Here is a 26,973-nt window from a genome sequence, read left to right on the forward strand (position 1 = left end):
ATAGGGGGAACCAAGAGCTTCTGAAATGGAAAACAGGACTTGAGGCCTTGGGAGGACAGAGTTTAAAAGAGCTCAGAAGAACGATATATTTGCACACTTGCTCTCTTTGAAGCCACCGTTGTCTACCAAGACAGAAACAGCTTCAATTGGGGCGTAGGTCTTTTTTTTTCCCCTAATCAGGTTTGTAGCTTTGAACTTCAATGAAAACTGATTTCGTAATTGTTCCTCAGTAGAACTCCATTCTCTCTCTCTCTGGTTGTCTTTTCAGTCAAAGAAGCCCAGCTAACGAGAGCAGGTGTTGGAGAGAAAATGAGCCATCAAATGATCTCTCTATCTGTTGAACCTAGACTACAGAACTGAGAGTCGCTGAATTGGCCATTTGTTAGCATGTACTTCAGGATTCCCCCCCCCCCCGAATCCTTCACAAAACACAAAATCTAAGCGACAATACCACAGATGATGAAAGGAAGCCATTCCCTAAGGTAAAGGACGTGATGGATGGAAGTGCTTCCAAATGAGCGGCTGTGGGCTGTTTTCTAGGAACTCATTCTCCTCCTTTACTGGGTGAGTGCTGTGTTCGGTCACAGAGATGTGGGGGGACACAGGAGCACACCAGGGGGAGAGCTCTGTGCAATTCCAGTTCTGCTCCAAGCCTCCCCCTGCCTCTTCTGTGCAGGTCAGAAATAATGACAGGCTGCTAGTCTCCTTCTATACATTTCTACAGAAGTTCTTATCTTTAATAAGAATTAATTGAATTATCTATCAAAAATCCTGAAAGATTTCATAAAAAAAATGTAGGAGAAAAAAATTATATATGCATATACACACACACACAGAGAGAGAGAGAAACCCAATCTCATTTTGCTGAAAACTCCATTAGGAAACAGAAACTTGTAGTATAAGATCCTGGCACCGTTTCAAAATGCAGGTACCAGAACCAAAATATTCTTTGACTGGCTCCCTAACCTTAAGATACTACTTAAGGATGGGTCTCATATATAGAATTGCACACACCGGATTGTTAGCAGTTGGTCATCTGTGAGGCATGAAATTGAAAGTCGACAGAGTCCTCATTATTGCTGGATTTTTTTTTTTGACCCCTGTCCCTCAGGGGTCAAACCTGTTGGTTGCTGCTTATATCAAAACATGTATCTGCATTTCTATAGCTCACCCCCCTGTCTATTTAAATAGTCCCTAGATTATTTATAGTACACAAGGCAACATAAATACTATAGCAATAGTTACTAGACCACGTTTTCCAGAGAAGAATGATTTTTAAAAGTCTGACATGTTTAAGATAGATACATTTGTTTTTCTGAATAATTTTGATCTATGGCCAATGGGCCTTCTGCTATAGAACTCACAGACATGGAGACCCCGTCTGAGTATGGTCGTCTTCCTCTCGCTGCAGAGAGCAGCTGTTTCCCTGCCCTCTGAGTGTGTCTTTGTTCATTGTGGCTTGCTGTGTCCTTTCCTGAAAGTTCATCCTAAGGGCGGGGCTAAAAGGCAGAGTGCGCTTGTCTCACATATAGAAAGGCCTTAGTTTGAGCCTCAGAACTGTAAAAATAAACCAATAAACAAACCAACAGATGAAGAAATGAAACAGTCAGCTGTGACTGAACAGTGTCCCCAGCGTTATGAGGCATATCTGTCATCCAGTGGTTTATGGAGCATGGCCTCATGGGAAGATGCCTCTAGACTTGGTGGCTCAGATGACCTTGTGGCTTGGTCATATGTCTACATAACACTTCTCTGTCATGGGGACAATCTCTTTCCTGAAATCCCGAGGCTCTCTTTCCTGTGTGCCTCTGTGCTGGGAAATAGTGCCTATACAGGAAGGACAAAGGCTTTAGAAATGTCCAGTAATAAAGGCATAGGGACAGCCCTGCCTCTGGATCCTACCTGTATCCCTTGTTGTGTTAAATAATGTCGGGGCAGTCTGCTTCTCGGTTTCATCCTTTGCATCTGTCTTCATCCTGTAAGTTGAGATAATCACACTAAAGTGGCTTTGCCGACTATCTAAGATCTAAATGAGCTATTTGTCAGTATAAGGAGATGGAGCAGCCCCTTGGTCATTAAGCACCTGAAAGACTCGTGGGAAGGTTTAAGTCCAGTGTTTTAGTTTGCAGTGTGGAAAAAAAAATATGACTGTCAGTCAGAGAGGGCACCACTTCCTCCATGAAAGTATGAGTAGAAAGAATCAGTAATGTCGTTTAAATGTCTGTGGTACCGGGGATGTGGCTAGAAGTGTCATGGCACTCTTGAGTGAGACCAGGTCCCAATAACAGCCAACACAGAAAGTCAGAGACCCCTGGATTTGCATATTCTATGGCTGTGGTGGCTGCCACTGAATGACTCCATCTTAGCTTTTGCAAAATCGGTATGATAACACTTGTTGGCTTGGAGGGATTATTAAATGACTCTGTGTCGGGAAGGCTTTGAATTAGATACAGGGCTAGCTTCCTTGCTTGCCCTTTAGAACAGAGTCACAGCTGATAGGTACCAACAAAGGTTAATGATTGTGCATTATAAATTTTTAATCTACTTCTACAAAGGTAGAGGCATTTTCCAGACATGCACTCTGTTCTTATCCATGCTTACTACCATGTCATTCACTGGCAGCAAAAGCGAACTGACTTATTAAGGATCTGTAAGCAAGATGCTCACACTTTAGATTTACATACTCATAAGAAGGTGGCAGCATGATTACAATAGTGATTCCAAAAGAGGAAATTAAAACATGCTTTGAATGGTGCCCCAGGCCTTTTTTTCCCATCGACAGGTTATCAGCATGCCTCCTTGGAATGCCATGGTGGTCATTTAGGCTGCCGGTGCCTGTCCAGATGACATGGGATAGCATCTGTGTGCTATGATTATGCAGAGACAATGAACGACTTTAAAAGATCTGACTTCTAAATAACGCTCAGACGGGACCATTCTGCCTGGCACAAGTGCCTTGCTGTTCCTGTTGGGATCCATTTCCAGTGGACCTAGAGATTTGCAGCGTCTATAGTGGGAACTCATTGGAATGCCTGTGTCTGGGGAAAATGGGAAAGAGTGCCCAGTGCATAGACTGACAGATGGTCACATCTTATACATAGGCTGAGTGCAATTTGAAGGGTCCTGTGTGTCACGCTGAAGAGGCTCCCCTTCATCTCATAGCAGCTGGGGAACCAAATTCTTTTAACCTTGAGACAACTAAAGACTTCTTAAATTGAAAATATTTAAATTCTATAAAAGAAGCAGAATAGAGTTTTCTCCTTAGCCCGGCAGACCAAGTCCCAGGACAACAGGTAGCTGTCCCAAAGAGCTAGGATCCAGGATTTAGGGATTTCCGCACAAAAGAAATCATGCAGAGGTTCAAAAATTATAGAAAAAGATCACCAAAGTTGTAGGAAACTGCAAGCTATGTGTGATGAGTTTTCTCAGAGGAATCTAAGTTGTTCTGTGTGCACCCTCTTCTTAGTGTCACCGTGGATAAAAGAATGGGCCTTTAGCAAGACAGGGCTGTCCTTCTCCCTGTGGCCCTCTCTGCACACATCCTCAGTACGCAGGGCTGTCAGCTCTCACTTCAGAGCTACTCATTCCCTTGATGCCTGGGACTCTGTCACAAGTGTAACACCAGTGTGTTGGCCATAGCCTTTCCCCTAGCAGGCTATTTGTAGCTGTTGCAACAGTCAGATTTCACGTATCAGCATTCATTATAAAGCATCTTCCTAGGCTATGGTCTAGACATGAAATGTCCCTTACAGGTTTGCATGTGGAAAGTGTGGTCTGGAGCTGGGATACAAGACACCCCCCCCCACCTGCTCAGAATGAGATCATTGGGAAGTAGGGTCTAGTGGCAGAAAGTAGGTCACGGGGTCACCTTTGGGTGGCGTAACTTGTGTCTCCAGGTTCTCTCTTTTGTGTTCCATCTTTTCCTCTCAGCTTTTTGGTTACCATGAGAAGAGCAGCTCTCTGGACCACAATCGGTGAAGAAAAGATACCAGGAACTAGAGAGAGAGAGAGAGAGAGAGAGAGAGAGAGAGAGAGAGAGAAGAGAGACCTATGGGAGGGTTTAGAGTGAGGTAAGAGAAGGGAGAAAGTGATATTTTAATCTCCAAATATAAAAGTAAAAAACTAAGTTGTATTTTGGTTCATTATCTCAGTGATTTCTGATCCAAAATCTCATCTGGACTGTGTTTTGGGGGGCGGGGTGTCTATGGCGAAACAGGACAATAAGGAGCGAACAAATGGCAGAACTTTAATCAGAGCTGGGGTAAGAAGACATAAAGAGGCTGGATCCCACTATCTACTCCAAGGCAGCCTCCTGGTTGGTGGGAATTCCTCCTCCTAGGCTCTGCTTTCTAAAGTCTGGCTCTGTCATCTCCCAATAGAGTCAGAATCAAGCACATAATTGACAGACCTTATTCCAGCCCTGAAGGATTCTGGGAAGAGCGAAGAAGATGGTGATGGGCCCTGCCGCAAGCAAGCAAGCAGAGCGCAGTGTTTCCGTGCCTTCTCCTGCCTAGGCCAGCAGAAAGGGGGAACTGGGCAAACCTTTTATTCAAATCCTACATCCTCAGCTCTAAGGCATCTCCAGCTTGATGGGTAGCCTAGCATTCCAGCAAGGAATAGCCTGTCACAGTTAGAGTCATCTCAGGCCACACAGAAGTTTAATCTTTGACCAGACCTCCATTCTCCGTATCCAATGAGATTGTAACAGGAGGACCCCACCATTCCAGACCAACACCAGGCACCAGGAAATGACAAAATTAGGCCTTGCTTATTAAAGTGTAAGTTTTACATGAGAATTCATTTTTATTTTCTGTGTATGAGTGTTTCCCCAGACGTACGCATGTGCACTGACTGCAAGTATGTCATGTGCCCACAAAAGCCAGAAGAGGAACTGGGCTATTCAGACAGTCATGAGCTACAGTGTGGAGTTGGGAACAAAACCCAGACCCTCTGCAAGAGCCGTCAATCCTCTTAACCTTTGAGCCACCTCCCAAGTATACATTTCCATGTTATCCATTGTTTCAATGATCAACTCTCACTACTGAGATGCTCTTGAGGGTAAAGCAAGACCTCATATACTTGGATCTGCCCTGCTTATAAGAATTGTAGACATATCAGGAACCAACTCGTTTCTGTTCCAACCTTTCTTCCAGGCTGGCTGGCTCCCTCCCACCTGTCTTATTATAATTTACAGGCAAACAAGGGAGTCAGTCCCAAGGCCTTGTGTTTTTCAGGGAGAAATCTAGGCCAAAGTGGAGATGCAGTGATAGTATTTGAGGCTCAAACCTGAAAAAATTTATGGAGTCATTTGGATCCTGATTGGATTGTGTCTCTACTTGATATGTTTTCTTCTGCTGCTTTGGGAGAGGGAAGTGGAGCTGCTAGACATTGTGGTCCATGCGTTTGGCAGGGAAATGATCCCTGGTGCAAAGCTGCCCATGATTCACTTTGGTAGACCTACTGAGATGTGTGGACTGCAGCCTGTCTGCACAGAGACTGGGATGTTCTAGCTCATCTCCAAGGTGCACTCTGCACTCTGCCCCAGCTCTCCAGTCTGTGTTACCGGCCATTTCTGTCTCCACTTCCTGACCTTCCATTTCAAAGGACTCATTCTGACCCTTAGCCCAGTTGTTGTCACAGATGATAACTGCAGCCTGGCAATATTCTTCTGAGAAAAGAAAGAAGAAGAAGGAGAAGGAGAAGGAGAAGGAGAAGGAGAAGGAGAAGGAGAAGGAGAAGGAGAAGGAGAAGGAGAAGGAGAAAGAAAAAGAAGGAAGAAGGAAGAAGGAAGAAGGAAGAAGGAAGAAGAAAGGAGAAGGAGAAGGAGAAGAAGAAGGAGAAGAAGGAGGAGGAGGAGGAAGAAAGAAAGAAAGAAAGAAAGAAAGAAAGAAAGAAAGAAAGAAAGAAAGAAAGAAAGAAAGAAGCCATTACTGACCTGATTACCTTCCCACATCACACACATCTCCCCTTCTTTTGTATTCAACAGCCAAGCTACATGCTTAGGCACTTTTAAAACCCACTGCTGTTCCTTGGTGGTTGGAACTGGGAGCTCACTGAAGCCTTTAGCCACGTCTTCTTCATCATTGGATTTTGGCTTTCAGGCTCTCAGCTTAGAATCTAGACCACTGATGCGTGTACTCTGTATAACTGAGCTAATGAGAGATCTCTGTGTCTCTCTCCTGCCCTGGAAGTCTCCTTTATTCCTGAGTCCTCTGCAAAAATATGTGTGCTTTGTGCTTTTCAAGTTTCTGCTCATAAACAGACTAATGATTGAAACAACACACACCAAGTGTTTATAGTGCGAAGGAAGCTAAGCATAGCTTACACTCACCAAGGGTCTCCTTGCCTTTAATAGTTGAATGCAATCTGGCTCGGTGCAGCAAAAACCTTGCAAGTGGGCACATACTATTTTTAAATATTTATACTTGCACACAATCAGCATTTTTCTACAGCTTCTTTGGGAGGGTCGAAGTGGACCTAAAACACTACACAGAACAAGTTTGAACACTGTCCACTTCTGAAGGTTTGCTCTGGAGTCATTGAAATGTTATGACTTCGGGTGACTCCGTGTGAAGATTGCCTGGGTTTAGATGGGGACACGGAGACCTGGACAGAAGACTGTCAGAGAAGAGGGAGAACAGGAAGGCTGAGGAGAGAGTGGGGAGGATTCAAAAGGCATGGATTTAAAAGAGTGTGTAATTGAACTTTGGAGAGAAGCCTACATCTTGAGTTTACGTCTTCCTAGGTCTTTGAAACTGTGCTCATCCAAACCTTGGTAACATAGCAGTTATAAGGGAAGAATAATCATGGGACGATATGGCCATTTAGAATAGAGCCTCTCACTGTTTCTGTGCCTCTGGCATCTTTGGCAGCCTGGAAAATTCCACAGACTGTTTTCAGTATCGTGCTTCTACTTGCATCAAACAAAATATGTAACATTGTACTAGAACTGATTAAAGGAAAATAAAGGTCTCCAGATCTTGAAAATGACACAACATGTGAAGAATAATAAATGTGAGTCTTTATCTGTCAGTCTGCTAATGACATAGGCCAATGGCAGAGCTGGCCATTTCCAGTTTGCTACTGTGACAAGTCATGAAAATGGGGCATGAAAATATTTGTTAATTTTTAGCAATGGCAAAAATTTAAGTACTGCTAATGTGACTAAAGTCTATGATCCATATGTGGTTACATGTCAAGGAAATGCTACATGTAAATTTCACTGAGATTGGTTTCCCCACTTCAGTTTTATCCATGCCCCATCTCAGATACACCTGGGGCTTGGTTTGAGTTGAAAATGGAAGCATGATGCATAGTATCAATCTCCTTTGCTTACGTCCTTATTTTATTCCAGCATAAAAGTAATAGGGCTACAGATTTGATCAGTCCACCTGAAGTTATGCTGACTCAAATTAGTGCATTTGTTTTGCTTTGTTTTGTGTTGTTTTAAGCATCACAGAAAGATAAATTATCTTCTTTAGCAGTAGGGCAGGGCCTGTGGTTAGCCTGGCACTGTGGGGTTTTTGTTGTTAGGATCATAGATTTCTCTAAGAATGTCCAATGACTTGAGTGCTCCCTTTGGGACCAAGGATGTCAACCTATTTCGTGTCTGACCTCCTGGGGTTGTCTATGTGTTCATTCATAAGGAATTTCTTCAGATCCCTGTGGCCAAGAGCCTGCCCTTAGGATGGGCTTTGGGCCCTGTGCAGTTTAAACGTTTGAACTTTACAGGAAAGAGAGGGTTTGAAAAACCACAATGTTGCATGGCCTTCTTTGTCTTCCACAGAGGAAGTTCCTCTAGGTTGTTGGGTTTCCCACGTGGCCATCAGGTTCCTTCCAGTACCAGGAAACCTTCTCAGGCACCTGTTGGCCCTGCTGAGCATGAGTGAGCCTTTTCTGTGACATGTGAATGTCATCATTAGGAAAATAAGTTTTCAGTAACACTGCAATAGCATTGTGGCATGGTTGTGCTCACAGCTCTTGACAGATGGGATATATGCATGTGTGCACTTGCCATGTGTACATGTATGCACTTGCCATATGTGCATGTGTGTTGCTGCCATGTGTGCATGTGAGCACATGCTGTGTGTACGTATACATGTGTGCACTTGCTGTGTGTGCATGTGTGCAGCTGCCCTGTGTGCATGTGTGCATGTGTGCACTTACCATGTGTGCATGTGTGCACTTACCATGTGTGCATGTGTGCACTTGCCGTGTGTGCATGTGTGCAGCTGCCCTGTGTGCATGTGTGCACTTACTATGTGTGCATGTGTGCACTTACCATGTGTGCATGTGTGCACTTGCTGTGTGTGCATGTGTGCAGCTGCCCTGTGTGCATGTGTGCACTTGCCGTGTGTACATGTGTGCACTTGCCGTGTGTGCATGTGTACAGCTGCCATGTGTGCATGCATGCATGTGTGCACTTGTCATGTGTGCCTGTGTGCACTTGCCATTGCTGTCCCTTATGTGTCCTGCTGTTCTTCCTCTTCATAACTCAGCTTTCTCAGAACTTGATTATGCTCTGCCTTAGAAATCTCTGAGGGTGTAGAAAGCAAACAGCAGAGTTTCCGTTTTCTGGTCAGACCTGGGCCCAGAGACACAGTGGTACTCTGCTGTGACCTCTCTCTGATATCAAGGCTTTTCATGTCCCTGATAAGCACTTCTAAATAGACAAAAGCCCATCCTCTCATTTCTTCATGTTCTTGCTTACCAATCAATATCACACCTCATGGATTAAAAATAAAACAAAATAAAATTGATGTAATATTTTATATTTGCGATCCTATGAAATCTAAAGTTGTATTTTATACATACTATACACACACACACACGTATGTAAAAACACACACACACATTATAAAACACATAAGTTGTTTGTTTTGTTTCTCTCTAAGCAGTTTTTCCCTTTTATTCCCCTCTGGGCCCTGCATCAAGGGTGGGAAAGTGTTTCAACCTCATTCAAAGACTTATGGATGCCCCTAAAAGGCTCTTACTGGGACTCGCCTCTCTGGCAATTATCTCCCATGGGGGTAAAGAGCTTCCAAGTTTTCACACTTACACACAGTCCAGAGCATTTGACTGTGTGCATGTGAAGGTGGAGGTCAGCTTCCTAGCCATCCAGGTAAGGCAGCAATGCCACCCTTGAAAGACCTTTGCAAAGCAGTGCCCTGAGCTACAAAGAACAATGAGTTCTAATATGAGCTTCAAACCACTCTTAGCTTTGGAAGTGTCTGGTTGCTTCTCTGTGAATCCATTCCTAAAACAATAGGAGAACTGATTTCCCATGACCACTTAAGCTTATGTCTTTGTTTAGAACTTAAGGGCTGATTAACCATCTAACAGTTCCATAAAGTGAATCTACCACCATGTCTCTCTACCCTCTCAAGGAAGGGTGGTCATTAAGTATGCCTGTATATGCATTACAGCTTCTTAAAATGAGGCTGCTTACTACACAATGTTCAAAAAAATAACTGAAATTTTACTAGCAACACTTTCCTGATCCAAGGCTTAGTCTGTTCCTGAACCACATTATCTGTGACTTGGTACCATATTTACTAGATCACTGGGTTGCTTACCCTATTGAATTGGTAACTCTTAGAGGGCCAGGGCTATTTTTCCCATGCCAGTATCAGCACTCTCGTACAGTAGCCTCCTGAGTGCTAATACAATGAAGGAATGCTGACCCTCCAGCTGCTGTCCTTCACAGCTGCTTATTCATCCTAAGAGACAGGTCAGATGTGCACTAAGGAGCCTGTATCAGGACCCATCTCCCTGAGCTGGCTTTCACAGATCCTTGTTCTGTGCCCCCCCCCCCCACACACACACACGTCTGTTAGGAGGTCTTTGCCACTGCTCTGTGGCTGTATCATTACTTTCCTATGTTGTGGGGCTTGAATAGGACTAAGACTTGAGTCTTATACAACTTTGGCTCCTTGACACAGTGCACAGAGCCCGTTGCACAGGGATGGCAAATGGTGTGGGACGTAGATGTGAGACGTGATCAAGATGAGGGTGTAATTGTAGACTGGTGAAGCCTTGGATGCCTTCCCCAGAGAGTTAGCATGTAATTTGGAACTGTTTGTAGAATATCTGGTTTGCTCTTTCTAGAGTATTTCTATAAAGAAGAAGAGTGGAAGTTTCTGCTAGTAAGAAATGTAAAGTGATTTTATAAATCCCTTATCAATTTATTTGTTTATAATACTTCATCCTAGTTAATTTAATAAACAATTTAAGTGCCTGCCATATACCTCATGATGTTTAAGATTGGAGATAGGGAATTATAAAATATACTCTTTTTCTTCGGTGTCAGGTAAGATTTGGTAACCATAATATACAGTTTCCATTTTCCTCTGTCATTTGGGCTAAGAGTCATTTTGGATACCAGCAATGCCCAGTGCCTTAGTATTTATTCAGACACAAAATCCCAAATTTGTAACTCCAAATTCTGACCCCCATCTTCCTGAGTTTGCTAGTTTCACTGCCCGTGACTACCAAGCATTTGTTTTTGCAGGTTATTCTCCCTACATGTTAACAGAAAGTAACATGAGAGTATGCCGTACATATTTTCATTTTGCTTCACACATCTTAATATATCTATGTGTGCATAGTGTTTGTCTCTTGACCTGGGTTAGAAGCACTAACTTGTATCAGTTAATCATGAATACTTTAAAAGAAAGAAAACTTATCCTTGACTATAACTACCAAGGTGGTTGTTGTTCTTCTGTCGATTATATTTCTTTATATTTCATTGTCAACAACAAGAAAGGTGTAAGTTGTGCAATGGTGAGTGCCATGATGAGTCTCCTGGGTCTTCCGGCCAGGTGCTCAACACATGAGGTGCCTCCGTAACTCCCCAGTCTTGATCCCCATGGTCGTTTAGTACTTACTAAATAATGTTTCTCCTCACCAGGGTTGTGTAAGCTAAGGGAACTGGACATCTGTTTTGAATAATTTGACTTTAAATCACATTTTCAAAGTAAAACCCCATGAGCAAGCGTGATGGTATCATTTTATCGCATTGGGAGGCAGCGAGAGTCGACAGTGTGCTCTGGGCTTCTGCAGAGACCCCCAGGGCGGCTTTAATTGTTTATACTGTATTCTATGTCCTACTGAAATTTCATGATTTTCAGTGTACCGTGGCAGTTTTCAGAGAAGTAGATTTTATTATTCTTGATCTTGATCAAGATCTTGATTCTTGATCTTGCATTCTGTCACCCATTCTTCTGTTAACGTCAGAGAAAATAATAGAAATAATTCTGGCTTCATACCATCATCGAAAGCACCATGGACTTTAATTTTTGTTTTGAGTGTGTGTGTGTGTGTAATTTGAGAATATAGTGAGGGTTCTTTGTTTGTTTTAGAGTGGTAATTGAAAACTGAAGTTGATCCTTATCATTTTGGGGACATTTTGCATTGCTATTTTGCCACTTTGGATTTTCTCTATAGTGTTTATGACCACAGGTAGCTGGTTATCTAATTCTGGAAAAACTAGGAAATCTTGACTTTCTGTGCATATAGTTAAAACACTTGCTCTAGAACTAATGGGACCAGGTTTAAAAAAAAAATCTAGTTTTCAATGTGACTCCAGGCTAGCATTTTTAAAAATACTTCTGAATGTGGAGTGATAGTAATTTTCTTCCCAATGGGTCACTGAAGAGGCCCGAAAATATCCAGGAAGTGCTCAGTGGAGTGAGCTGCACGTGGGCAGAGCTCCCCAACTGCTCCAATAGATGTTCCCTTGACAACAACATCAAGGAGCAAGGACTATACAGAGCAAGTCATGATGTCTGCTGCAGTTGGAATAGACAGGGACAGAAGGCAGCTACTTCTGGGCTCAGAATCTGGTCTCCATTCAGGAGCCTGCTCACTAAGGTATACTTCCTATAACCCAGAGACCACTCTGTTTAATGAGTGAGAACTTACTGCTTTCATGTTTGCAACAATTCTCTATATTAATGAAATAAAACACTATACAATTAGAAACACGGAGACCTAACTCCCAGGATTCTATTCTACAGAAGTAAAAAACACCATTGTGTTTTATGGGTAGCTATTAGGGTATGCCGGCTAGTAGCAGGTATTAATTTAAAATGTCCACCTGATGACTAGATACTGTATAATCTTAGCATTCGCAAGGCTGAAGCAGGATGTCTTGCCTTTACAAGCCAGACTGGGCTGTATCTCCAGACCCTGTCTCAAAACAGTGAACAAAAAATAAATAAATAAATAAAATAAAAATAAAAATAAACTAAAATATCTAGCTGGGTCTTCGTGTCCACGGCTTGGAGGAGGATAGTCCACAGCTTGTTACTGGTGGGGGACTAGACAAAGTATTGTTCTCTGAGAAAAGAATAGGAGACTACTTTCAAAATGAATATGGATTTATATGTGTGTGATAATGGTGTTAGTGGAAATATTCTGCTTTCTCTGTTGTCTAGGTTTGTATGTGTTGGAATATCAGGAAGAAGGGGCTAGTTTTTGTTTGAAACTGTTCATTCTAATATTATTATTCCTACTCCTATTTTTACACCAGCAAGTCGGGACATACATGTTAACAGGGAAGAGTTCTCAAGCCCACCTCCCACCCCCCGGCTGTGTAGCTCCTCACTCTCCTGGGTCATAATCAGTAGGACTTCCCTATGTGGCACCCCTGCTTTGCATGTGGGTCTGTTTGCTACCAGGCAAGGACGGACTGAACTGAAAGAGGTCAAAATGGAAACCATAAAGTAGCTAAACATGACAGCATGTGTGACCTTCAGCTAAAGAGAAAAGTCATACATGCCGAAGATGGAGGGGGTGTGGCTCCATCATTTTCTTTCCTAGAATTTACGTCTAATGAAATCTCTGACTTGATTAGGAATAGATGTTTCTTCAGAGTTGGTTTAAAAAAAACAACAACAACAATAACAAAGTAATGGTTTCAATAAAAGTAGCTCTGCTTCCTATCTTCAAGTGGAGAGATACAGAAATGTAGCTGCAGATCTGCTTTGAAGCTGTAAACCTGGATCGGCCATTTAGTTTCCTTTAGTTCCCGGAGGTAGAAAGCCTGAGCAGCAAAGAACTCCAAACTTCACTCAGAATCTCCTTCACTCGGAATCTAAAATGTTACACATGTTACAGTGTATCCAAGCGGATATCAAGTGGGTAGTCCTGAATCCCAAAGCCCCAGCTTTAGCACCCCTAGTCCAGGTAGCTAAAGTTGTAGGATCTCTCTCTCTCCAATCTCCTTTCCTCCCCTTGTGCTGTTGCTCTGTTTACATGGACGCGTGTCTTCTACATAATACAAGCAATATGTATAGATGATAAACTCATATTAGGTGATCTAAAGAGTTTGTATCAAGTTAGACTTCCAAATCTGTTTTATGAATTGCGTTCTGTTTTCTGACCCTAGAGACACCACACTAGCTCTCTATAATACATCCTCAGTGATAGAAATGATCCACCATTCAGCTGATAATGGCTCTTTCAAAGAACTTTATTAACATATAAGCTATGATTACTGCAGGGTCCCATATGTTCATGATCAGAGATTGTAGCTGTATGGATCTCATAGACATCATCACCCAGATCTTCTACCACCTGTTGTCTTGTAAGCCTCAGGACTGAGCCACTGTGCCATCTATCCGTGTCATGCAGGTAGTACTGGGTGGGCGGTGCCATCCATGTGGCCACCTAACATGTAGAGTCATCCTTCATCCTCAAAATGGAGCCAAAGGCTGGATACGCATTGGATTTTTCAAGGCAGGCTTCAGTAGAAATAATCAGTGCTTTACATGGCGCTAACAGATCGCAACACTGTATCGACCTCTTTACCGCGTGAAAGTTCTTAATAATTAGCTTTGTGAGTGTAATCAAGAGCTTTCTCCATCACCACTTGCTATTAAGGAATCTTACTCCTGTAACAAAACGCATATACAGTTAAAATTCAACAGACTTGGCAACACTTCAGTATTGAAATCACAGTAGGAGACTTTTTCCTAAGTTACATCTAGAATGATTATTTAAATTTAAGGTTGATGCTTAAATATGGAAGAGACATCTAAATATAGGATGTTTAGTTTGTTTTCCCAACCCTGCTAGGCTGAATAACGCTGGATGATAGGGACCTATATAATTACAACTTCATTGACACTCATAAGTTCATGGGTGAGAAATGGCCTTGAAGTAGGTACTCAGCTGTCCCATCTGTTCCTGCATTGTTAGGGTCCTGGGCTTGCCAGCCCTAACATGCTAGGCTTGGCCACCTGTCCTCCACAGGCTAATTAAAGAAACAACTAATAGTGAAAGATTTATTCAATCTGGCTACATTGAAAAAAAAATCAACAAATAAAGAGCCCCCCCCCCTTCCAAGCCATCCTGGAAGTAAGGTTTAGATTTTTTGTGTGTTGTGTATTTTTCTAAAAATACTTATTTATACTTATTTGAATGCTTGTGTATCTTTGTGCATTAACACACACATGTGTATGGGTACCCATGGAGACCAGAAGATGTCTGAGTCCCTGGAGCTGGAGGTACAGGTGGTTGTGAGCCTGCTGAGTTTTGTGTTGGCAACCAAACTCTGGTTTTCTGAAAGACCCATGTAACTGGACCATGTCTCCAGCCCAGCATTTAGGAATAGAGAGGGAAGACATGTATAGCTAACAAGTCCTAGTCTGGGTACATGATGTCATTTTGCCCATCACCAATTCATACTTATCTTGACTCCCATCTTCCCTGCAAGTGGTCTGGTAAATTGTGAGAACTGCTGGAAATCTCTTCCCAGAAACAAATTCCTTCTCTGGCTAGCACCAAGCTTTGGCCTATATCTTCTCCTCCTACGAGACTCCTGGAGAAGTTCGAATTTCTTGAGGATTGATGTTTTCGTAGGCTTCATAATAGCTGAAAGAAATGGCGGATGTGTTTCTCTTTAGGACGGTGGTTCTCAGCCTTCCTAGAACTTCCACCCTTTAATACAATTCCTCATCTTGTGGTGATCCCCCCCCAAGTATAAAATTATTTCATTGCTACTGTTCTGAATCATAATGTAAATATTTAATATACAGGATAGCTGATATGTAACCCCTGTGAAAGGAGGTCATGACCCACAGGTTGAGAAGTGCTGTCCTAGGCTCTCCTTGCTCTTGTAAAGATGGCTTCTCCTTTTCAAACACATTTAGATTTTTAAGCAAACACGAACACACAGGAACAAGGCCAAACTGTACATTTTTACTCTGCACTAGATGATGCAAAGAGCTCTTGAGGCCTCTTGGTGCCTCCCCACAGTATCTCACCAGCACGGGATGTATTCTTTGCTTGCTTCAATTTTATAAATTCAAGTTGGGAAGGACTTTCCTACAGTCACAGAGCTGGTACACACTGTCGACTCAAAAAAGGGCTGAGTTGCTGAGTGTCTAGGTGTCTAGGTGTCTATGGCTGGAATGTCAAAAGCATTGTCCTCAGTTCCTTCCTTGATCCCTTCTGCAGCAAGTTGCAGACACCTGGCATTGAAATCTTTACATTTTATAAATATATATTCATGTTAAAGTTATACCTAGCATTTGCTATAATGTAAACATTTCGGTATATTGATGAAGAACAATATTGCCCCCAGTGTCTTAGTCATAATTGTATTTCTATTAACACCAGTTGTTTCTTAACATAATTTACTAATCATTTATTAGTGTCTTGATTCTGTCTCTTATTAATTTAAAAGATTCCTTAAGTTCTAGGCTGTTTTTTATTACTTATAGATTAAATGTATTGCTAGTTTTAACATGAAAGGTGGTTTAATTTCATCTAGTAATGTTAAAGTGGTCCTTAGTTTTTGTTTTTGTTTTCCTCCTGTTTTTGATGGGATTGGGAGAATAGGAATGGGTCGGAGTCTCATCTAGCTTAACCTGGCCTTGAACTCATGATGTAGTAGAGGATGACCTTGAACTTCAGGTCTCCCTGCTTGCAACTCTTGAGCGCTAGAATCACAGCCATTTACTACCCTACCTCACTCACGTTGCTGGGTTCTGCTTGCCCTTTGATCAAGCTTTGCAAATCACTGTGTTTGTCCTGAGCCAGGCTAACGAAATATCCCTCATCTTCCTCTTTGTGGACATATGAGCTTTGCACTGGGATGTGGGTAGATTTTTTTTTTTTTTTTTTTGTCATTCTTAGGAGAGCTACTTACTGAGTACCATTATCAGTGTTTGTCAAGCCAGAAATGTCAAAGATAGCACATCTGTTAAATTTTTAGGTTTGGTCTGTGTTGTACATAAAAGCCTGTTGTGTAGTTATTTCTTAAGGGGAGTCATGTGTTAGGTGGTAGATGGCCATAAGACCTATATTTCACAAAAAGGAAGGAAGGAAGGAGGAAAGAGAGGGGAAGGGAAAGAAGGAAGAAGGAAGGGAGAAGGGGAGGGGAAGGGAAAGGAAGGGAAGGAAAAAGAAGGGAGGAGGGAGGAAGTAAGGAAGAAGGGAAGAAAAAAGGAAGGAAGAAGGAAAGGAGTGAGAGGGGAAGAGAAGGGAAGGAGGAAGGAAGGAAAGACAAAGAAAGGAAGGAAGAAGGAAAGATGAAAGGAAAGAAGGGAAGGAGATGGGAGGGGAAGGGAAGGGAAGAAGGAAGGAAGGAAGGAAGAAGAGGAGAGGAGGGTAGGAAAGGGGAAGGAGGAAAGAAGAAGGGAAAGAGAGGGGGAAGGGACGGAAGGATGGAGTCTCTGAATCAACATTGATTTGGGGAAATAAGTGGTATCTTCTATTGGGATGGTTTGTGTCATTTTGAGATTTAGAACAAAAAGAGAACTAGCTTCTAAGAATGTCAATCAATACGGTGCTTGACATATGGGAAATTAAGCAGCCTGTTGCTGCGAACGTTCTAAATAGCCTGCCTGTCAGAGCTCGATTGTTGTACTGGAGGCTCATGCCTGAGATACAGTCATTAGCTTCCTTAGAGAGTTTAAAGGTTTTGTTTGTTTTACTTGGGCTTTGTTTTCACACATATAAATTATAAAGTACACACCTAGTATTTTTTCCAGCTAAGTCACTGAAGCAGTCTGTCTAAATGACAATAAAATCCAATCTAGTTCTCATTCAAGCCTCACTTCTCCCATAAAAGATGTTGCTTGTCTGCATGGGATTTCCAGGGCTCCCTCCCTTCCCTCGAACCTCTTAAAGGTTGCTCTATGATATGGTATGATAACCTCCTGCCTTGCAGATTCCTTTTATAGAGTGACCGATGGCCCTAAATCTAGGATTCTGTGCAGCTATTTCATCTCCCGTATATGTAAATATTGGCAAGCTTGGGAGATTGTCCACGTGCCTCTATGATTCTGCAGACGCTCTCTGTGGTGAAACACTTAAGATGAAACACTTAAACCATGGGTCTCCACTGGGGTGACCGGTTGTTGACGGATAGACAGGTTTCGTTCTCCTCAAAATGCCTAACACACACCAACTGCTCAGCAGAGTCTTGTGGCTGAAAGAGGCTGGGGATGGTCAAAGAAGTCCTGTGTTCAGCTCAACAAAAAGATCCATCTGGATGTCCTATGAATCACTAAACTCTGAAGTATTTAGTATTACAGCAAATGTCTTCAGGCACGAGGTGCAGGCATTCTGCTTGTTAACTGGATGCCACTGTGCCAGTCAGCTTTTCGATACTGTAACAGATTCCTCTGGTACACCTTATAAACAGGAAAGGTTTACATAGGTTCATGGTTTTGGACATGTCACTCTATGAGATGGCTCCATCCCTCTGAGCAAGGAATTATATTGTGCATCAAACAAGTGGCTGGACAAAACCACTTTTCTGACTGTCAGGAGGTGTGGAAAGAAGGGAAGAGACCCAAGTCTCACAGTCCCCTCCAATGACCGTAGGACCTCATCAGATCCTGCCTAGTAAATTTCCCACCACCTGTTGACAGTGCTACCCAGAAACCATTGCTCATGCACGAACACACACACACACACACACACACACACACACACACACAGCATATAATTAACCAGTGGTCAGTGGTTTGGGTCAATAACTGTTAAGAATACAAAAAAAGGCGGAGGGGATTTTTGTATGTATTTGGCTGAATGGAGAAATTTTATATTCATGTTTTGTTTCCTGGTGGCTGAAAAAGAAAATATTTCATGTTTGTGGGAGGATGAATACTTGCAAAGGGCGTATAGCAGGCAGCAGCTTGAGAAGGGCACATGGTGTATGGTGTGCCAAACACGAAACAGGCTGTGAAGACAGGGCTTTGCTCAGCTTCCAGGGTGCTCTGCCTTGGGAGCGGGAGTGCTGCTGGCTGCTCTCCAGGAGATTCTGCCCTTCAGACCTTAGCTCCTTCAGCTCACTGATTCTTTTCCTCCAGTGTTTGAAGTCTGCAGAGTCATCAGAGAGGGCCTATTGGCAGTCTTGGCTATACTGCCTAAGGGAGGAGGAGGAAGCACACATCTGGGTGTTTGACACTTCAGAGAGGAAGTGAGACCCTAAAGGACAGCTTGAAAAGCTTGTGTCCTTAATGTCTTTGGGACCAGGTAACCAGGAGGAGTTGCAGTTTGGTCTGAAACCATTTCGGCAGTTGTGACTTGATTGGGGGTTGCAGCCAAGCATGAATTTATTTAGACAGCGAATTGAAAACCATTTGAATAGAAACCACACATGGAAGTGACAGATATCTCCATGAACGTTGTATGTCTGTATGTGCATGTGTAACCAACATCCTACATGGATGGTGGATTGCAGTGCTTAGCATGTTTTGAACTGGAAATTATAGTCAAATCATTTGAAGACTGTTGTTATACTTGTACATAGCCTCCCAAGCTCTGTTTCTTTGGGGTCTGTATTTGGAGATGTATTGAGGTCAATTTTGAACAGCACTAGGCCCAGGCATATGCAGGTGCAATTATCCTCTCTGCCTTGTCCCCCTGAATATTCATTCTTATGTGCTGTGGTCTGCTGTATGCATGTTCTCTTCTGGCAAGGAATCCAGTTCTTTTCTCTATTGAGGGCCTCTGAAGGCCTTCCAGCCACCGTGTTGATATCTCTGTCTTTTCTTTGTCCTCCCAATCTTCCTTGTCTTCCCCAGCACCTTCTATGTCGGAAACAGTTGGCTTTGAGAACTCTTTTGAGTACAAAAGCCAAATAGATTTACCACATTTTTTTTTTGCCCATCTATTATGAAGCAAAAATGTAGTCAGCCTGCTACAGACCAGAGTCTTCTATTTTCACAGAGTCAACGTATTTGAAAATATCTGTCAAGAACTTGCCTAGACTTTTTCATGTCACTATTCCCAAAAGCTGCAGAGGATAAGACTTAATTATGCTATATTAGGTGTGGCAGGTCACCCAGAGCTGGTGTAAAGCACACGTAGGGTTTACATTGGCTCTCTGCAAAGAACTTGCCATTTGTCTAAGGGCTGCAGGATCCAGGGGTCTCATTATGTGCTAGAATGGGCTACGTAGACAGCCCCTGGGCTCAGTATCGCACTGACCTTTAGTTGCCACGTTTAACCACTCCTTCTGTGGGAGCCATGCGTCTCGGAGCTGGCCTACACTTTAGATCCTGGTCTACAGCCATCCCAGAAAGTGACAATACTTTTGAGGACATGTTCATGGGATCAGAGAGAAGAATTTTATGTTCCATTCAGCGAGTAAAAACAAATCCAGTTTATATTTTGCATGTCTTCTTCATTCCCACTTATTTAACAACTCATGTTTATGGCGTCTTGTCTAAGTTTTGCTGAGACGCACTGACGTTTGGGAATTCCTAGGGATACTGCTCCTTGTAGATGGCTTGACCATTGCTGCTGGAGTTCAGTTTGCCACTGATTGTCTCTAAGAGTCTTCAGCCCAGACTGCCCTGCCCACTAAAGTCCGTGAGAATGATAACAGCAGAACTGTAAACATGTTTTGGAGGTTTTTTTTTTTTATTTTGTTTTGTGGGAGTTTCCCCCCCCCCCCAAATTCACAAAATTGAAGGCAAGCTTGTAGAGGAAAAAGGGAAGGCGCAGTGCCTGATGAGAAGGGATGACCCAATCTGTCTTTTGCTGGAATAAGATTTTACAAAGCTTGCTTTGTAATGGCTGTTTCCGTGTCTGCCTGTGTGCACTGAGTAGCGTGGGCCATGTCTCCTCTTATATTACTTGGATGGTGTCTCCCCTGTTTGATGAGAGTTCTCAGTTTGCCCAGCTTTGTTCCCCGAGCTAGAATCTCCCCCACACAAGTGCAGATTTTAATGATGGGTTGGGGAGGAATAAGTAGTCTAGCACAGCTACCGCTGCCGTCACAAACAATGCCTGAAGATAGTCTAATCAGGGCTGTGTGCTGATGGATATGATTAAGCTAAATTTAATTCACCCAGAGATTTGAGAATGGGAACATGGCATGCTCTCAGAAAGAGCTTCTTTGGGGGAAACCAAGGTAATTATTCCTCAAAACCTTCTGTGTCTGTATCTAAAGACTTGCTCCATTTGACGCTGACCTCCTTGGGTGTCGCTCATTTCATTTGTCTGAAATATCACATCTTTTGCTTATGTATTTGTGACTTAAGGATGGATTGTTCCCAGAACACAAACAGAGTCTCTGTGTTAATTTGAGTTATGGCTGCCTTTACTTATTAGCCTGGTTGGAGTGCCTTTTGTGGGGGAAGGGAATTTGAGGGACTTCACAGGGAGACCCAATTACCCTTTGAAAACACATCTCCTGTCAGTCAAAACATTGAAGTAGAAGTGGAAAATAAACATTCGGTATATAGGGTTACTTTTTCAAACAGACAATACTCGAGAATTGCGCAAGTTGGTTCTTTAGACATTGGTAGGTGAGTTGACTTTGCTTTCATAGCACTGTGATACATTTAAACAACTAATGGGCATCTCTTTCCCCCTTCTGGGGTCCTTCTATACATGGCCATGACTTTCCTGCAGTCTTTAGGCTACTAGACTCTGCTGAACACAAGCTCTCCCCCTGGATTCTGTAAACCCATCAGCTGTCTATGTAGGGTGCATTGCTGTCAGGAAACACAGATGTGCACATGAAAGTCACCTTTCATACTTGAAAGTGCAGTTGAGTCCTGATGGCCATACTCTGAAAATGAAAATTACTTTCTCCAGGGCATAAGGTTCAAACCAGTTGGGTGGTAATATTGCAACACTAGTATTTTTCTAATAAAAATGGATGATTCACAAGTTACCATTTAAGTGAATAAAGATAAGACTAGGAGCAGGGGAAACCAGACACAGATGATGGTCAGAGATGCTCCTTGTTTAGGACAGTGAGAGGAAAAAAAGCCACCACAGTTCGGTCATCAGGGAAGGTGGTGGCGAGCTTTGTCCGGAGAACCTTTGAGTGCATTCACTGTTAGTTATAGGAGCTGCAGAGAGACAAGGCCCCCTCAGAAGCTCACACCAAGACTTTTCCTTACAGAAAATGTTGGTTGTCCATGTCAGTGGACTGACTTGTTCCAAGACTATACAGAATAAGAACAGTTTGCCCATGACTGAGCCGTGAGTGGGAATGAGTGTGTCCTGAGGGTGAGGCAGAATCACAGAGGATAACTGTGCATGCAGATGTTCTACCAACACAATGCACAATGCTTGAAACGTTGGCTACCATTTCTATGAAACTGTGTGTTGAAACACAGGGTTGAGACAGATCACCCCAGACGTGTGCAGCTTTGTAGACAGATAAATACTGAAAACCAGGGACACCTCTTGTAAACACGCTGGTCTCCATGGAACAGACTCACCTCCTTCACCCTAAACTCTAGGGCTGCAGCTCATTCCCTCTGTTGAAGGACCCTGAACCTTTCTTTTCAAGTGGAGACTTCTTCCTGCCCACTTAGAGATGGGAACTAGCATTTGCCTTGCCCCACAGTTATTCCCCCAGTTTTACTGTGCAGGAAGGGAGCAGGCTTTTACTCTGCTCTTAAAGGTTTCCAGGACAGATTCATCAAGTAGGAGGGATGTATCCTGACACCGTGAAGTTTGGTCTTATTCTTCCATATGCAGGCAAGATGGGGCCTCTCATCAGGACATTAACTGGATTTAAAGATACAATGTATCACTTCAGATTTGCCTCTAGTTGAGAAATTTGCCTCTGTCTACATCAGAGTTGTGTGAGTATGAAGAACGTGTGTGTGTGTGTGTGTGTGTGTGTGTGTGTGTGTTTTCAGGACATATTGATTGTCCTGGAAACAAGGAACTGGAGGTGCTGCTATGTTATGGGGATCACTATTCTAATCTGTTTTTAAGAAGCATATCTTGTCACCAAAGAGAACCGACCTTCTAAAGGAAACAGGGATAAAAAGAGAAAGGACTGTAAGGAATCACTTGAATCTAGTAGTTCCTCTGAGGATATCAGAGATAGGCTCCCACCATGAGCATGGATACTTGGGATATCGGGTATTCCCCAGCCCTACACACAGGCACTGTGGTGCTGTCTGTAGGCAGCCTTGCATTCTAGATGGCTGTGTAGTAATGGCAGGAGGGGCTACATGCCCTGTGAATTACCCGGTGAGGACATCATTCTTGTCATAGGCACAAAGGAGCCAGACAGCATGAGGCTTCTACAAGCTGCTTCTAGAATGATGGGGTTTTAAAATATTCTAAGATTTCCATACATAAGAGTTTCATACTTTGTAAAATTTCTGCCTCACTCTCTCCCCTCTATCTCCTCTCATGTCCCACCTTCTCTCTCAATTCATTCATGAGCTTTTCTTCCTTATTGTTATACACACACATACCACACACACATACACACACATACACACCATACACCACACACACACACATACACACACATACACACCATATACCACACACACACACATACACACACATACACACACATACACACCATACACCACACACACACACATACACACCATACACCACACACACACACATACACACACATACACACACATACACACCATACACCACACACACACATACACACACATACACACCATACACCACACACACACACACACTATACACCACACACATACCACACAACACAACACACACACATACCACACACACTACACACAGACACATACCCCAACGTACATACTCACACCACACACCATACACATGCACACAAACCATATACCAAACCATATATACACATAAATATACCATACACCACACATATATACAGACCACATATACACACAGACATCACACACATTACAAACACATACACCCCCATACACCACACACACAATGCACATACACACATACCACACATACATACCACACATACACACAGACCACACACACACACCACATACACATATACCACACATACATACACAAGACACATATACACCACACATACACACACTACACATTCTTACACTACACATATATATACCACACATACACACACTACACATATACATACACACCACACACATATACACACATCCCATATACCACATACATACCAAATACATACACACAAACACACACACGGCATACACATACATACCACACATACTACACACACACACACACACACACACACACACACACACAGAGTATGCTTTTTCCTTGTCTTTGCTTTCTCTTTGGAAATACTAGCTTGTTACATTGCCCTCAATGGCCTCGAGATCCTGGTCTCCAGCAATTCTCCTGCCTTGAGCCTCCTGAGCAGCTGGAGCCACAGGCAGGTGCTGTCACTTCCTAGTGCCATGGCTTCCTACTTTCGAGTCTTTTTAAAATCATACTTGAGGTCCGTCCATAGTTTAAAATCTATTGCAAACAGAGCCCTTCTCTGATAGGTATGAGATCCACCCTTGATCTTTGTTCTCCTGTTGTTCCTCCCTCTTGGGTTTTTGGCAGGGTTTGTGCTATCTGTGCTTGTTTGGGTTGTGAACAGGTTATTGGAGTAATGGACTGCAAACTCGAAGACTTAGACTTAGACTTAGACTTCTGATCTTGCCCTTCATCCTCTGAATGCATGAATAAGACAGTGTCAGAACCAAGACCCCATTCTAGCTTACACTGGTATTATAACTGGTTGACACCATACAGGGATCTAAGGCTCTAACAACTGTGAATACACATACACCATTATGTGATCTTTTAACAGTAGTCTATAATATAATATTTCAATAAATATAAAGATAATATACACTATAATATTTATATACATATGACTACATATTTATTACATATTAGCATGTTATTAAGATATAATATAAAATGTTATCTATGCTTATGTTTTTAGCTTGGTTATTACAGTATTCTGTTAAAGATAGCCTTCTTGTCTGGTTTTAGGAATCACAGTGTATGGCCATCTCTTCTAGTGCTCTGTATGTTGTTTATAGCTTGATCATGGTTGTCGAATCGTGGTATAAATAGGTTAGTGTTGTCCTGTGCAGACTTTGAAGGGAATGAGGCTGCTTTATGCCTAGCTTGTCCAGTGCAGAAGCAAGTAGTCACATGTGACCAAGGGACACATGAAATGGGGCCGGTGTGACTGAGAAGCCAGGTAACTTTAATAGTGTGAGGTTTGACTAGAATACAAACAACTACTATTGGCCACTTGCTACCAGATCGACCCTGGCGGGTGTGTAAATACCCTATCTCGTGCTTCTTATCTATCAGGTTTAGTGCAGTAATATCCAGGGTATGTTTCTTCATTGATCCTATTAATACATTAGGGGTTGATAGAGACATAAGATTACACACCGAAAAGGGACGAACGAGCCTGAAGTTTTAAGCAAGCCAACTGTGGTGGCATGTGCTCATAATCTCAGCACCCAGGACACTGAGAAAGGATGTTCATGAGTCTAAGGCCAGCCTGTGTGATGTAGAAACACACACCCTCTCTAAAAGATAAAGGTGGCTTATTTTAATCATAAGTGAAACGTGTAATTGATTACGTTGCTAATGCATAGAAATGTTTGTGGCTTTTCAGAGGGTACCCCCACACCCCCCCCTCCAAAAAAAAAAAACTGTTTTGGGTTTTGACGCTCTGCTTTTGTTCCCACAGGCTCCTTCATGCTGGTCAACACTTCTGGGAAACCAGAAGGCCAGAGAGCTCACCTGCTCCTGCCTCAGCTTAAGGAAAACGACACCCACTGCATCGACTTTCACTACTTTGTATCCAGCAAGAGTAATGCTGCTCCCGGGCTGCTCAATGTCTATGTGAAGGTGAATAATGGACCACTGGGGAATCCCATCTGGAACGTAACCGGAGACCCCACCCGCACGTGGCACAGGGCAGAGCTGGCCATCAGCACGTTCTGGCCCAACTTTTACCAGGTACAGGCTTTTTTTTTGACATTTCATTGTTTTAAGTCATCTTCTAATTTCTATCATTGTAAGTTGCCTTTATCTCAGTAACATCAGAGAATGTGTAAGGAAATTTTGAATGCCACAGTAAGTATGATCTTCTGAAGTGTGCTCTATAGTTATGGGTGTGAAAGAGAAACATAATTCAAGTTTGTTTATCACTGTTTAAGTTGTTTTAAGTAAAAAAAAAAAATGCAGTAGCTTACATCATGGTATGGAGAGACGGTTCAGCAGCGAACAGCTTCTCTCGCAGAGACTTGAACCTGGTTTCCAGCACCCACATGGTATGCACAACCATCTACCCTTCCCCACTCCAGAGGATCTGATGGACTCCTCTGACCTCCCTGAGTACCAGGCTTATGGTATACATACATGTAGACAAAGCACTCATACACATAAAATATTCTAAAAGGAAAAAAAATCTTATAAAGGATTACTTAGTGACATATTTAAACTTTTCTTGGCCTGCTAATAAAGCAGACATAAAGCAACATATTTAATTTTATTTTTATATTAAAAAGATCTAATAAAGACCAAGGGTGTTATAAACGAATGTATGAAGTGTGGCAGCTCCCTATGTGGCCTCTCCCGAGCTAACTCTATAACAAGTCTTTCCTTTCTGTACTATCATACTGTAAATTTTCTCCATTCCCATTTACTGTTTTGTTTTGTTTTGTTTTTTTTTAACTTATAAAAAATAGGTTTTTTTCTCAAGAAGGAACACATCCTAACTAATGAATACCTTATTATAATATAAATATACTATGATCAGTCAGCAATATAATTTTAAAATGTGGCCTTTGGGGCAAAGTTTTCTTCTCTCTGAAGAAGCAACAAGCAAAGGCTGTCTGGGTGTTGAGGATGTTCAGGGTGTTCACATGGTGGATAGCTAATGTCTCTCTGTGTTAAAGTTTGGCTGTGGGACCTAGTCAGAGCAGGAAGGCCTTGTCTCAGCATGTATCCCTCCTCCATCCTGTAGAGCCCACTGTAGGCTCATCCCCAGCTCAGGCCAAGGAACATACTGCACGGGGTCAGTGCATACCTGCTCATCCTTGTCCGCCTTTCCTTCACTTCTGCCTGATTGTGCTCCCCTAAATCAGAGAGAGAGAGAGAGAGAGAGAGAGAGAGAGAGAGAGAGAGAGAGAGAGAGAGAGAGAGAGAGAGAGAGAGAGCTCGAAAGAAAGAAAAATCTCATAAGGCCTTTCAACATAATTTGGTATGACATCGACTACAATCAAGACTAGAATTTCTGTTTAGCCTCTTTTTGTATGTTATTAAAGAGCCATACATATACAATGCATGGCTTAATTCATGAGCAATCTTAGGAAACTAGGCTCATCAAAGGAATTACTCCACCACAGTGTCCTAGGTGGTTCTACTGATCAGGATATTGCCATATTTTTTCTTAATTTTTTTCATGTCTTCTTCTCTGGTAGATTAAATACCAACCAGACTTTCCCCTCTCTCTGCTCCTTCCAGTCCCACTTCTCTCCCCCAGATCATTCCTCCTCTATTTCCCTTCAGAAAAGAGCAGGCCTCTCAGGGATAGGAGAGGGGAAATAGAATAGATTTTGTCGGGGAACTGGGGACAGTGGGAATGGGAATATGAGCTATTGCCATTTTCAATGCATTTTCTTGAGCAACTAATGGCTGTTAAAATACTTTGCCTTCCTGATTGTGGATGCCACCCAAACTCCGAAGCCTTCCATCCTC

General features: G+C 42.6%; 1 protein-coding gene across 4 annotated transcripts in view; it reads left to right on the forward strand.

Annotated features, from left to right (window-relative positions):
* Positions 1-26,973, forward strand: part of Ptprm (protein tyrosine phosphatase receptor type M) — a 688,723-nt gene that overhangs the window by 233,212 nt on the left and 428,538 nt on the right. For all 4 annotated transcript variants that reach the window (XM_029470944.2, XM_085832583.1, XM_085832584.1 and 1 more), the window contains exon 3: positions 24,959-25,230. In XM_029470944.2, coding sequence (XP_029326804.1) covers positions 24,959-25,230 — 272 coding nt within the window. The remainder of the gene's footprint in view (positions 1-24,958; positions 25,231-26,973) is intronic.

The sequence above is a fragment of the Mus caroli genome, unplaced genomic scaffold, assembly GCF_978045245.1.
Source record: "Mus caroli unplaced genomic scaffold, Mus_caroli_1 scaffold_18, whole genome shotgun sequence".
Lineage (NCBI taxonomy): Eukaryota > Metazoa > Chordata > Mammalia > Rodentia > Muridae > Mus > Mus caroli.